The sequence below is a fragment of the Chiroxiphia lanceolata genome, chromosome 5, assembly GCF_009829145.1.
Source record: "Chiroxiphia lanceolata isolate bChiLan1 chromosome 5, bChiLan1.pri, whole genome shotgun sequence".
In the NCBI taxonomy this organism is placed as follows: Eukaryota; Metazoa; Chordata; class Aves; order Passeriformes; family Pipridae; genus Chiroxiphia; species Chiroxiphia lanceolata.
Window position 1 is genome coordinate 24857249 of NC_045641.1, and position 13009 is coordinate 24870257.

Here is a 13009-nt window from a genome sequence, read left to right on the forward strand (position 1 = left end):
ACAAAGACTGTGGCGTAGGAGAAGACCTAAAGAGTGATGTGCAAATTTTTGTAACCTGTAAGACCCAAATCTTCAAATACATCTAAAACCAAAGTTTATCCTCCTATCTACCAAAGACAAGAACTACAATAACTTGCAATAGAGGACCAGAAAAGTCTGCAGTCTCCCTCTCAAGACAAGCCACACAAAATATCTGTCTAGAAAGTTTTAGGTATGTTCCATTTTGTTTCAGTGCAAGGGTTGGGCTAACTGACTTCCTGAGGTCTGTTATGACAAGTTAACACCACATTTTGAGATTTCTTCCCCTGAATCAGCTGTGACATTGTGTCAAGCGTATGAACCCATGCCCATCCTCAGATGAAATCTTATTACAAGCTTCAACACATGCAGACAAAAAGATGTGGTCTCATTCTTACTCCTGGCACAAATCCAGAAACTTTAAGCGTGCACCCATTAAAGCACAGACTTAGCCCATCACATCTCAATTTACTGACTTCATATATTTCATTTACTGAATTAACAACATAATAACAGGGCTTTTCTGAAAAATGCCAAAATATGATCCCAAATGGAGATGGGATTTTCACACACATACACAATATAGAGACTGCTCAAGTGGTATGAGCTGCATGGAGCTACAGGTATAATATGGATATGGTCATAGCTCAACAACACTTCGTTCGCTCCCTGGCCTTGCTGCAGAAGGTAAAAGAAAATCGGTACATGGGTAACTACTCATCATCTCCTCAGAAATTCTTTAGATTCTCTCTAAGTTCCCAGGTTGTGAACTTTTTTGTCAATGACTCTAAATTTCAGAGACATCTAGACAAAATGAATTTGTGTAGGAGTTTAAGCTATGTGCCTCTGCCTAAAAGAGGCCATTTGCTTGAGCAAGCCAAGGCAGAAGACTTTTTGTTGGTAGCGTTCACATAAACTACGTTATTTCAGTAGAAATTACAAACAAGAAAATTTTCCTTTATCCAAAAGGATTGTTTATTGCTTTTTCTCAAATAAAAATGAAGAGTCTGAAAGTATACAATATGGATACTAGAACCAAGCATTCCCACTAGAAACCATCTGGGAACTATCATTTCAGAGGGATCCTGCCCTTCAAGCACTCCATGCCCTCTCAACTGGAAATTTATTTTTCTTACCCTGACGCTGTATTCACTGCATCACCTTTTGCCTCACAGATCTGGAGAAGAGATGAAAGTAAAATGTCTTGGTACCAATTCAGGAAAGACAAAAGTGACTCTGATAGATCAAAAGGCAGAATTGTAATGACACATTCTGTGAATATATATACATACTCAAAACCTACTGGTACACATTATGATCCCTGTGTTATCTGGGGCTCTGGCATTCAAAGATTGTCAGTTAGTAGCCATAACATGACATGACATGTCTCTTTGTTGTTGACTGTGATATAGTCTTTTCTACACAATGATTTTCAGCTTTGTAATCTCAAAGCTATAATATTAGAATGTGTTGCAAAAAGATCAGCAGATGTCAAGGGCAAGTAAAACAAAAGACTGTTCTGCTAATGCACATAAATAAAAAGGCCTGAACAACAAGCAGATGTTAAACAGAAGTCATACTTACATGCCAAAGCAGAAACAATGCAAGCAGAAGAAAAAAGATAAATTAATTCTAAATTATTTGCAAGCATAAACAACCTTAACACCGCTTCCAGATGTGATGGAGAAATCTAATTCCTTTTTTCCAGGCTAACACTCTTTAAGCTTAAAATATGCTTAAAAGGTCACATTAATTACTTACAAAATTAGTTTATATCAGCAAACACTGCTGTCTACAAGTTTATTTGTAAATAATCATGCTATGCTGTTTAGGCAATGTAGATAGGGTTTAGATGAGGTTTGTCATATTAAATGCTTTTTTGAAAATGTGTTTTTCCATCATGTATTCTTGGTATAGAACACCAAACATACAGACAAAAAATGACAAACCCTAACTTAAACTGATTAGGATCAAAATGAGTCCTGAAAAGAGTCAAGGCTTACGGAAAAATTGAACTTTCCCATATTCATCGCCTAAACATATACATAGTGTATAATTTCAAGATTTAGTTTCAGCACTAGCTAATTTTTGCTACAAAGAAATTATTAGCCCAAGATCATAAGAAGTCCAATGATGCATCTTCTTCCTGGTATGACTTCCTCTATCTCTGAACAGGTACATTGATGATTTTAGACCACTGTACAAAAGTACACACACTTAAGAACATGTAAAAGACTAACAGATATGTAACATTCCTCACTGTTTTTTTAAACAAACAACTAGCAGGGTGAAAAAAAGCAGCAGAAATGTAATGAGCTGCTCTGGATGAGTGAGTGTAATATAGTGTAATGTTTCCTATGACTGAAGATGAGAAAATGGCACAATCATACTATAAAGACAGAAAACAAATCTCGGAATTGGAGTTCTTAACTACTGGAGTGCCAACTATTGCCATCTCCCAGGCTGACAACCAAATTTCCAGTGACTTCAGATATTGGCACTTTTTGCACTAGGGGCTAAAGAAATAGTGTATTTCTTTAGACTGTTGTACTACAACACAAAACTACATCACACAACCTATATACCTCATGCATTAAAATTAATAATAATCATGACTTCCCTGTAAGCAGGCCTAAGACCAACTTATCTCATTAAGAAATGAGCGACAAACTTCAAATTACATTACTTTTATCAAAACCAATTTGTAAAGCAGTACAGGTGAGTTTTGTCATGTCACAGTAACAGGAGTGGGTCTAATATGAACAAGACCCTTAAAATAAAATTTTCCAGTATTGGTAAATGTTTTAGAAAATAACAACAAAACTGTTAAAACTTTTTTTTAATGTTAGTAAAATTGAATGTGTTGTCGTTTATTAGCCTGGTACAACATACTTCCAGAGAAATCTGTGTTACTTCTTAACAGGTTCTTAGCTACTACTTGTTAAAAAAAGTGCATTTAATTTAGTATCTCAGAATTATATAATTGTTTTAATTTGAAGATCTCAAGATGCGTGGCAAAAGTTACAGATTAGGTAAGGTATGGACATACTGATCACTGGAAAAAAAGTCATCTCTTGCCTATATAGTATTAAATTCTTTTTCTAATGTGCAAGCATCTGTGGCTTCTATGGAAATCAACAAAAACCTAAATATCTCCATATATCAAACTCAAGACTAAATCCTATTTCTAGGTGAGTCCCAGAGATTTGACATCATTGGCATAAGTGAAACCTGGTGGAACGACACCTGTGACTGGAGTGCCCTGCTGGATGGTTACAGGCTCTTCAGGAGGGATAGGCAGGGCACAAGAGGCAGAGGGGTGGCACTGTAAGTAATAGAAGGGTTAGAATGTATGGAGCTCACAGTTGGCAATGGCACAGTTGAGAGCCTCTGGATAAGAATCAAGGGGCAAACAAATAATGCAGGTGTCATCGTGGAAGACTGCTACAGACCTCCCAGCCAGGACAATGACACCAGCAACTTATTCTCTCAGTGAAGAAATTTTTCCTAATATCTAACCTAAACCTTCCCTGGTGCAACTTGAGGCCATTTCATCTCATCCTGTTACTTATTATCTGGGAGAAGAGACCAACCCCTACCTGGCTACAACCTTCTTTCAGATAGTAGTAGAGAGCGATAAAGTCCCCCCTGAGACTCCTTTTCTCCAGGCTAAACAACTCCAGCTTCCTCAGCTGCTCCTCATCAGACTTGTGCTCCAGACCCTTCGTCAGCTTTGCTGCCCTTCCGTGGACATGCTCCAGCACCTCAGCACCCTTTCCTGTAGTGAAGGGCCAAAACAGAACATAGGATTTGAGGCAAGGCCTTACCAGTGCCAAGTACAAAGAGACAATCACTGCCTTAGTCCTGCTGGCCACACTATTTGTACCACAAGCCACGATGCCATTGGACTTCTTGGCCACCTGGGCACACTGCTGGCTCACGTTCAGCCGGCTGTCAAGCTAAGACAGTCAGGGCACCCCCAGTACATAACTGCTCCCACCTGGCCAATAAGGAAGACTTATGGCTTCCTGTTATTTTTGCCAGCTGTGACGGAGCACGTCAAATGATCATAAAAGTCTCTTCCACAGTTAGACACTTCTGCACATAAGTTTGGTGCTAGCATAAGAATGTAAGTATAAGACAGCTAGAAAATAACATCTCTGGATGTTTTGCCCGCACAGTATGTTCCAGCTTTTGGCATTTGTAACAATTTTAGCTCACGCCACTGGGGATGTGGACGGTACCACAATTACCCTGGAAGAGAAGATCTTAAAGCAGATGTAAAGGAGGTACTGACTTTGCTGGAAGAGGTAAACAAGGTAAAAGGAATCAGTAGCAAAGTCCAGTTAGCATATCCTAGGAATTCAGTGAGAGGCAGAACAGTTGGTCTCAGAAGAGAAACTGTGACGTTTTAGGAGCTCTGAATCACTAGTATCACTTTGGAGAGTCATAATTACAGACTACAATATAAAATACCATCCTGATTTAATAAACTCAAACAAAACAAGTCCAGGTAGATGATATATGTGTGGGAGTTGTCACAATGCTCAGAGATTACTGATGAGCAGTCCCAGCAGCTGTAAGAGATAACCAGAGACTTAACATCTTATGGTTATCCTATGATAGCAAAGCCATTCAGTATGCAGAAATGACAATTAGATTGCACGCTTTGCTAACGAAAGAAAAAAACCAACACGAACCACGAAACATGATAAAGCAAAACCAGCTTTTGATTCAGTCTCTTTTCCAAGAAATCATATTCCTTTTCAATTGGTCAGAGCAAAATAAGAATGTGGCAAGTAATAAAAATATTATATACGTGAAAATACTGAAATATGTGGATAATCTTCCATCTTGACAGAAGTGGTAAGATAAACTGTTATATCAGAATAAAAAGTAAACAGTGTAGAAAGCTCAAAACACCACCTGAGCATATAAACAGCCATTAGTAAACTCAAGCATTTGAATTTCTAAGAGACAGGCAATACTATTAGAAGCGGCTGCCTGAGTATCACCAAAGAGTGAATAGGCTGAAACAAGAAGGTACTCACCATTTAGCAACATGATAACGAAGTGGGAGTACTGCCAGTTAAGATTAAGGGGGTGAAATAGTGTATAACAGAGTAGAGATAGGGGAGGAATGAGGAATTTTTAACTGAGAGGTTACATCTAGTAACATCAGGAATTATTCTGACATGGACTTGCTACACAGACTAAAGTTTCCAGGCTGTATGGAAAGAAGCTACAAATTTGCCTTACTGACACTAAAAGAAAAAAAAAAAAGTATCTTTACCGTACTTCCTGTTCTAGATTTTTCTAACATTACTATGATAATAAGAAATATTTTCATGACACCAGCACCTAGCAATTCCTGAAAAGGATTCAGATTTACTAATGACCATGAATTCCTCACTAAGTAGTTCAAGGAGTCTCATTTTGACAATGGTTTAATTGCTCTAGCAGAAAACAAATTTTACGAACAGAAAAACAGTTCATATGCCATTTATACTCAAGTGTTTGGCAGCAGATTGAAAGTTTTACATCATGTACTATCCAGAGAGATTTGGCAAAGTGGACAGGAGGAACACAGCTGTAAAAAATGAATTATAAGCAAAACAGCTGAAATTAAATGCTTTCCATCTATTCTAAGTCCAAACATTTACCAATTCTCATTCTCCTCCCAAGAACTTTACCAATATCAACATCATTACATAATTGCTGATTCAGCCTTTTGGTCTGAAACACATGAAACTGAACCAGTTAAAATATTCTGCAATATTCTGGCAACCATGTTTGAATAAAAATTTTTACCTATGCATATATCTGTCCCAGGTGAGACAACACATGAGGTATAGATAAAAATACATAAGAAATTCAACTAATGAAATCTATAGATAAAAATATATAAGAAATTCAAGTAAAGAAATCTATTTAATACCAGAAGTAATGAGAAAAGATTAAAAGCCAGTTGATGGATAAAAAAAATGCAAATATGGCCAGCAAGGAGGGTGGCTAAAGAGAGATGGGAAGCATATTAAGGAAGTTCTATTATTCAGAGCAAAACCAGGTTCTTAAAATACTGTTATTTTCTGCATCCAGTGACTGCTGTCCTTACTAGACACTGTATTTTTAACAGGTATGTTTAGTATAGGCTGATGTGCAAGTACACAGAGAGAGGCTACACACAGATTAAGTACTTATTTTAGAGGCTTTTAATGCTCCTTCTGATGCCCCTTGTGATACAGGAAATTATTCTAAGATATTTTCCCAGCTGGAGTCGTTCTATAATTGCCTCCTGCATGTAAAATGAGTACTGCACAGCAACGAGGAAAAGAAGGTGGGAACTGTTCCTATCAGAGTAAGTAAAAACATCACCATCGTATCTGGCAAATATGGATGACAGCCAGTACTTACCACACTGCCAATGAAAGTAAGTCTGCCTAGCTGAAAAATGAAGATAGACTTCAAGGTCACAAATGAGCTGGAGCAAGAAGAATGTGAAAAAGAAGTGGGAGAGTCTACATCAACAATAATGTTTGATTTACAGTTCCAAGCAAATGCACAAGGAGAGATCACCTGCTACCAGCTTCTGCACAGTGGGCTTGTTCACATTTGAAACAGATATCGGGTACACTGGCTGCAAGGTTATTCTGCACTGTGAGCTTTTGAAAGGGTTTTTGGGTTTTTTTAATACTAGGGACTATTAGGTCTGTTACTGAAGATGACCTTTGTAAAGAGTGGTGGCCTTTGAGCAAAGCAGCAGCAGCACATTGCATCTGAAGTGTCTGTTGTGACATTTTAAATTGTACAGGATATAATACAGAAAAAAGGAAAAAACCCCGCAACAAACGAACCAAGTAACCAGCCATCTCCAACTTTGAAACCTTTGTATTAAAAGTAGTGAATCTATAAAGAGTACCAGCACCAGTTAGAAACAACCCTCTTGGACCATATGGGGTCAACTGTAAAAAGCCACACTCAGCTGTGTTTAGAGTTCAGCAGATGGGGATACAAAATCTACTAGCAAGTCCGTGTTCTGTAACACAGCTCAGCTTGATCTTGGTTACAAAAACTATAATGCTGAAGACTGGTAAACACAATATAGATATAAAGAAATTACAGAAAAATGCCGTAAATTCTACTTTTACTCTGCTGGTAAAAAGCGACATAAGAAGCATTCAGGCCAGTAATCAAAACCACTGAAAACTGAAAAAAAAAGTTACAATTTTATAACAACTTACATGGCTACATAAGTGTTCAATTATTACACACAGTAAGTATTATATCTTCATTACCAAACTAATTTCAACAGAGATTTAGCATATGCAGGTAAAGACAAAATAAGCATATAAAGTTAAGCCTTTCTATAGAGGTATGTATTATAGTTGACTCAATTTTAGTACCCTTTGCTCTAGGGAGGCAGTGTGAAAAGAAGGGTTTTGCATTTCTATCAACTTTCCAGAACTGGAAGTTTCTTTCATGGCAGTTCATTAAAAATGTTCAGCTAGCTCTTATACCACAATTCTTTGTTGTTGCATAATAATACTTTTATGCAAACAGGTTGTCATATTTAACAGACAAGCAAACAAAATCCAGAAAACACAGCTATTAAAAATGTCGGGTGTGTGCAATTGAAATATGTAGACCATGAGGGTTTCTTTTTTAGTAAGTTGAATTTTTATAGCACTTAGTATGTTCTAAGCATAGCTGTAGCTAACCTGTAAATCCCAACATGGTAAAAGTTGCCTTACACATTGCATCAAGAAATAAAAACAAAAGAAGAAGAAGAAGAAATGTTTCCCAATCACCTTCTGATCAAGATGAGGGAAATTTTGAAAATGAACCTCCCAAAACTACACTTTTACAGTGTCATTGGCACAAGGACTACACTCATCATTCCATACTCTTCTGTTCTCTTTTGTCAGTGGATGACCAAACTCATTTCAGCCCAGGACAAGGTCTGAGATGAGCTCAAAGAGCAGTGTTGAAACACAAAATATTGTTCCTCATTTGTTCTTCAAAGACTCTTACATGAACTTTGTGATGGATGAGAGACATTACTATCTGTCATTAGAAGAAAGTTAACCACAGTTTTGAAATTGAAAGTAACGCCCCATGTATCCAGGCAGGAGGGTGAAAGTTTGGGTCCTTATATATGGCTGCTGTTCAACTTTGTCACATACGTGTCCTCACCACAGGCTCGGGCTATGTGGCACCGCGTGTACATACACACAAGTGACGTCACTGGCTGCTGCCGGGTGACGTGGCGTTGGAGGAGCGTACTAATGACGTCAGCAATTAAAGAGAGGAAACCGTATCTTTTACCCTGGATCCACACACATACGCCAGCCATAGATCTAGCGATGTAACTTCACACACTGCTCTGCTGCCTCAGCCGACACTCACAAAGCAGCCGCACACCAGTGCGCCCCGTCACAGCCATCACTGGTGTTGGCTTCTTTTACCTGGCGCCGTGACGGAATCCCCAGGACGGACCAGCTGCCCCCTTCCCTTGTCCCGGCACAGCCACCCGGCCCAGGGACGGCAATGCCAGCACGAACGGACCAGGCACCCCTTCCCCTGTCCCAGCACAGCCGCCCGGCCCGGGCACGGCAATCCCGGCACGGACCAGGCCCCCTCCCCTGTCCAGGCGCAGCCCCCCCGCACAGCCGCATTAGGCGGCGGCCCTCGCGCGCCGCTCGGAGGGGCGGGGCCCGGCGGGGCGGGGCGCGGGTGCGCGGGAAAGCGGCCGGCGCGAGCGCGTGACCCGGCGGCGCCGAGGCGAGGTTGGGCGGCGGCGCTATGGCCGCGCTGCTCTGCGGGTCCCGCGTCGTGGCGGGCGGCGACGAGGACAGCGACAGCGACGATGGCGGCTGGGACATTGGCATCGTGCGGCAGGAGCCGCAGGTGGGGCTGAGTCTCCCTGCGCCTGGCGCCCGCTAGCAGCGGCCGGGAGGCCTCGGGGTGGGGGGCGGCCTCGGCTTGGCGGTGAGGGAGCCGAGCGCGGTGGGTCCCAGAGGAGCGTGCGGCTGGTGCTTCCCACCAGGGAAGCCATTTCCCACGAGGGTGGTGTACCCTCAATCCAGTAAATGAAACCTGAATTTCAAGGGCTTGTCTTATTACATAAGAACTTAATGTTTACTTAAAAGACTTGTCTCCCGTTTAGTAGCACACCCGAGTCCCTGTTTCAGCATGAGGGTAAATATAAAAGTGAGCTGAGTCCTGTAAAGCTGTTTTATATGTAGAATCTGTGAGACTGTTTCTTGCTAACTTGGAGATTTCAGTAGTTTTATTGCATCTAACAGGTGTGAGGTGTCTGTTAGTGAGGTGGAGGGAGATCCCGTGAGTGGTTTTAGGTCTTGTCTTTTCTCCTGGCGGGAATTGGAAAATGGAAGTAGCTGAATTCTTGCAGTACTCAGGCTGAAGATTTAGATTTAGGTTTAGGGATCTTGATCTTTAAATAGAGCTTCCTATCCAGAGATGTCCATTATTTGAAAATTGTTGGCTGAGCAGAGTGAAAATAGGGCTAAATTATTTTATTGGCTGTTTCTCACCTTTGATTTTCTAGACACTTGGTAAAATCTTTACAAAAGTTTATTGAAAGATACTGCTACAATGTGCTGTGAAAATTGTATAACTCTTGAGTTATAATGTTATGAGTTAAAAATTTATGACAAAACAACTTTGTCTCATACTCACTTATGTCCCTAAAGAAACTAGTGAATAATCCAATCGTTAGTGTATATAAGTGTTTTGTACAAATCTAGATAGTGCCAGCATCAATCTCCAGCTGCATCTGCAGCTTTGATAGAGAAAAATCTGTGATCCTTTTGAAAAGAACTTGAATTGGGCAGCCCTCTGATGTATAAACTAATCTTTTGGTGAGGGCATTTTTCAGCCAAATCATTAATGATGCAGCAACACAAATGCCACCACAGGATTAGGAGGAAGGGTAGCCCTTCACAGCAGTGGACTTGTGCTGTGTTAGGCCAGACAGATAGTCATTGAGCTCCCTTGACCCAATCTCAAACTTTCATGTCTGATAGTTATATTTTTTTAATGTTACACTTCACAGTGTGTGAAATGTACAAAAAAAAAGGTACAGAAATGCATTGCTAAGTTTTTCCAGTGCCATAAGATGAAAAAAAATCTTAATTGAAATCTAATAATGGTAAGAAAAACTGAGGGCAGCATAGGAGGATAGCAGGTCTGTTGAGAAAGAAGATATTTACATTTTCAGAGAATGGAACCTTTCAGAAAAATTAATTTCAAAACTTTGGCTTTGCAGTACACCCCAAACAGATCTACAGAGATGGAAGAAGGAAAGTTATCTTCTTGCTCTTTCTCTGCGCCTGCACTCTGCACTTTCAGAGATCATTAGTGCTTTTATACTGAAATGAAGCTATATTGGTTTTGCCTTGAAACAGTCATGTTTTGACTTAACTTTTCCTTGTTTATCTAGCAGTTGGATCAAATGTTGCAGGCAGATAAGAATGAGGCATTAAAGAAGGCTCTGTTTCGTGGTGATGTGTCTTTAATTGAAGAACTCTTAAACTCAGGTGAGGAAAGGCAGTTGCAAAGTTAAATATTTTTAATTGATCATGGCAAAAATTCTAAAGTTTCTCCTTTCAAAATGACATGTTGAGTGCACGTAGGAATATGTGAATGTTTCCAATACAGGGTATAAACTATTTTAAAGATTCAATTACTTTTTCAGTGACTCAGCATTCCATATTCCAGCACATTCCTCCTAATTTATGTTTCTTTCATCAGTCAGGAGCCCTGAAAATTGAGAAAACTATAATGTGTGAACTATGAAATAAGATGTTTCTTTGTTTTCAGATGCATCTTTAGCCTGCAAATATCAATTACAAACACTGAATTTGATGTGGTTTAAATTAAGGGGGAGAATTCAGTGGGTGGTCTTACTCTGGTGTTGAAGGTTGTATGGGGCAGGGTAAGAAGGGGAGACTGGCTTTTTTTTTTTTTTTGTCTTAATGCTTCCCCAGTTTGGAAATTCCTTTTGGTTTTTGTTTGTTGGATTTTTTTGCCTCCTTCACAGCACGGTTAAGTTTCTGGTATGTGCCCTCTGTGATACTGCTGTCCTGGCAACATCAACTGGACAAAGATTTTGCGATTTTGAAAGGTCTAACAGGCTTTATATGGCATTTGTCACCAAAAAGTAGTTTGTTTTAATACCAAAAGCCTTTCTTCCTGTTCAGTTACTCTGTATTTGTCTGTAATGTGTTTGTTAATCAGTGTTAGGTGGACTGGACCATTTATTGAAGCATCCAGGGCAGAAACTGCATAGCTGAGTTGACCTGCCTAGTGATAATTGTCAGCAAGTTCTGCTTCAGCAAGCAAGGAGAATATAGTACCCAAGAGCTTGTTCTCTGAGGAAAATCTGTCTTATGGCTGAAAGGAAGTAGTTTCTTAGTTAGCAATGGGTTTTTTTCTGAGTTTTAAAATGGTGACATTACTTGTCCTTTTAGAAGACTACTGTTTCTCACTATGATGGGAAAATGGTTTTCTTTTTAAATGAGGTAAAACTGTTGCACAGACTGAAACAGAATAGGTGCAGTGTGAGCCTGAAATCTGTCTTGCTTTGAGAAAATATGTTCTTATTTATGGGTAGAGTTTTTGATGATGTCTATGCATCAGACTTCTTAGTTGTTTTGTTACAACCCTCCCTTTTCAATTGCTTGTGTTGCAGTCAAACATCAATAGTTCACTTTCTTTGTTGATGCCTGATATACAGTGAACGGTTGTGCGCTGCTAGAAGATAGGTATCTGTAAGAGCATAAGGTCAGGCCAAAGATTCATGTAGTATACTTTACTGTCTCCTGAAATGAACAGGGCAGTATCACAAAAGAATATATAAAATAGGATCAACAGTAAATTTTGAGCCATCCAGTACTGTCCTGAAAAGCAGTAGAACACAATACTTCTCTATCAGGGAGGTCTTTCTGAAGAAAGGTGACATTGTCCTTCAGAGGATTGGTGCTCAGTCTGATTAAATCTTTGCCTCCAGAGTTGCCTTTAGTGTATGTTCAGTAGAGCTTGTAGGAGACTCACTACCAGCACTCCACCAAACTGAGGGTTTGTGTTGGAAGTGGATTTCCTAGCAACCATTGGGGCCATTCTTTCAGGTAAAGGGAGAACATATCGTCTTCTGGCTTGCTTAAATGTTGCTTTAAGGTCTTTGGTGCTGAGGCAGGTTTACAGAGCTCCTTTAGGAGATGGACAAGCACAGTTTTTCTTTCCTCACTCCTGTAAAACAGCAGGTTGTTAAGAACAAGTTTCTGAAGTACGGTGTCGCAAAAAGTAGTGCAAGCAAGTAGCGGGTTCAAAGATGACTTGAGGATTTTGGTCTGCTTTGGGATTAAAATACTTAACGCCATATTATTCATGTGTTTGATTTCCTAAAATGGAATTCAAAGTTATGACCTCATGATAGTTTAGGCCAATTAAAAATATAAGTACAGTCAAATTCCCTTTCCTGTTTTAATTCAGCAGTTTGTTCCACTTATATCTTAGCATGAGTGCTGGAGTGCATTTCATCTTTTGTGGGCCAGTTCAGAGAATTAAAAATACTAGTAAACTATGGGAGTGGGAGGGGACAGGGTGTGTGAGAATAATTCTTCAGCTGGTTTAGGACTTTGAGCCCTTAGTCAGATAGGAAAGTCAGATCGTAGTTCTTTGGGCTTGCCAATCTTTTGAATTTGAGGTTGCATTTTTCTGTATAAAAACAGCCTTTCTACCATAGTTATTAGCCACAGTCAACAAAGTATCTGAAAGGGATACCAGAGAAACTGTAGTAGTCACAAAAAGAATGCAGTTTTCCCTTTGCTGTTCTTTTGCTTCTCCATTATTCATACGCTTCACATAGTTTCTGCTGTTGTAGAGCTTGTCTGAGGCCAGAACGTATTTCTACCCATTGCTGGTTAAAGAGGAAGATATTTATCTGCAACTCAGATTGTAAGAAAGCATG

The 13009-nt window shown here is 39.7% G+C and overlaps 1 protein-coding gene across 1 annotated transcript in view; it reads left to right on the forward strand.

The window, feature by feature from the left end:
* Positions 1-8786: 8786 nt before the first annotated feature.
* The window catches only part of ASZ1 (ankyrin repeat, SAM and basic leucine zipper domain containing 1), a 38747-nt gene continuing 34524 nt past the window's right edge, over positions 8787-13009 (forward strand). Inside the window, 2 exon segments of the mRNA XM_032688682.1 lie at positions 8787-8925; positions 10481-10577. Of these exon segments, the coding sequence (XP_032544573.1) occupies positions 8821-8925; positions 10481-10577 (202 nt within the window). The 5' untranslated portion in view covers positions 8787-8820.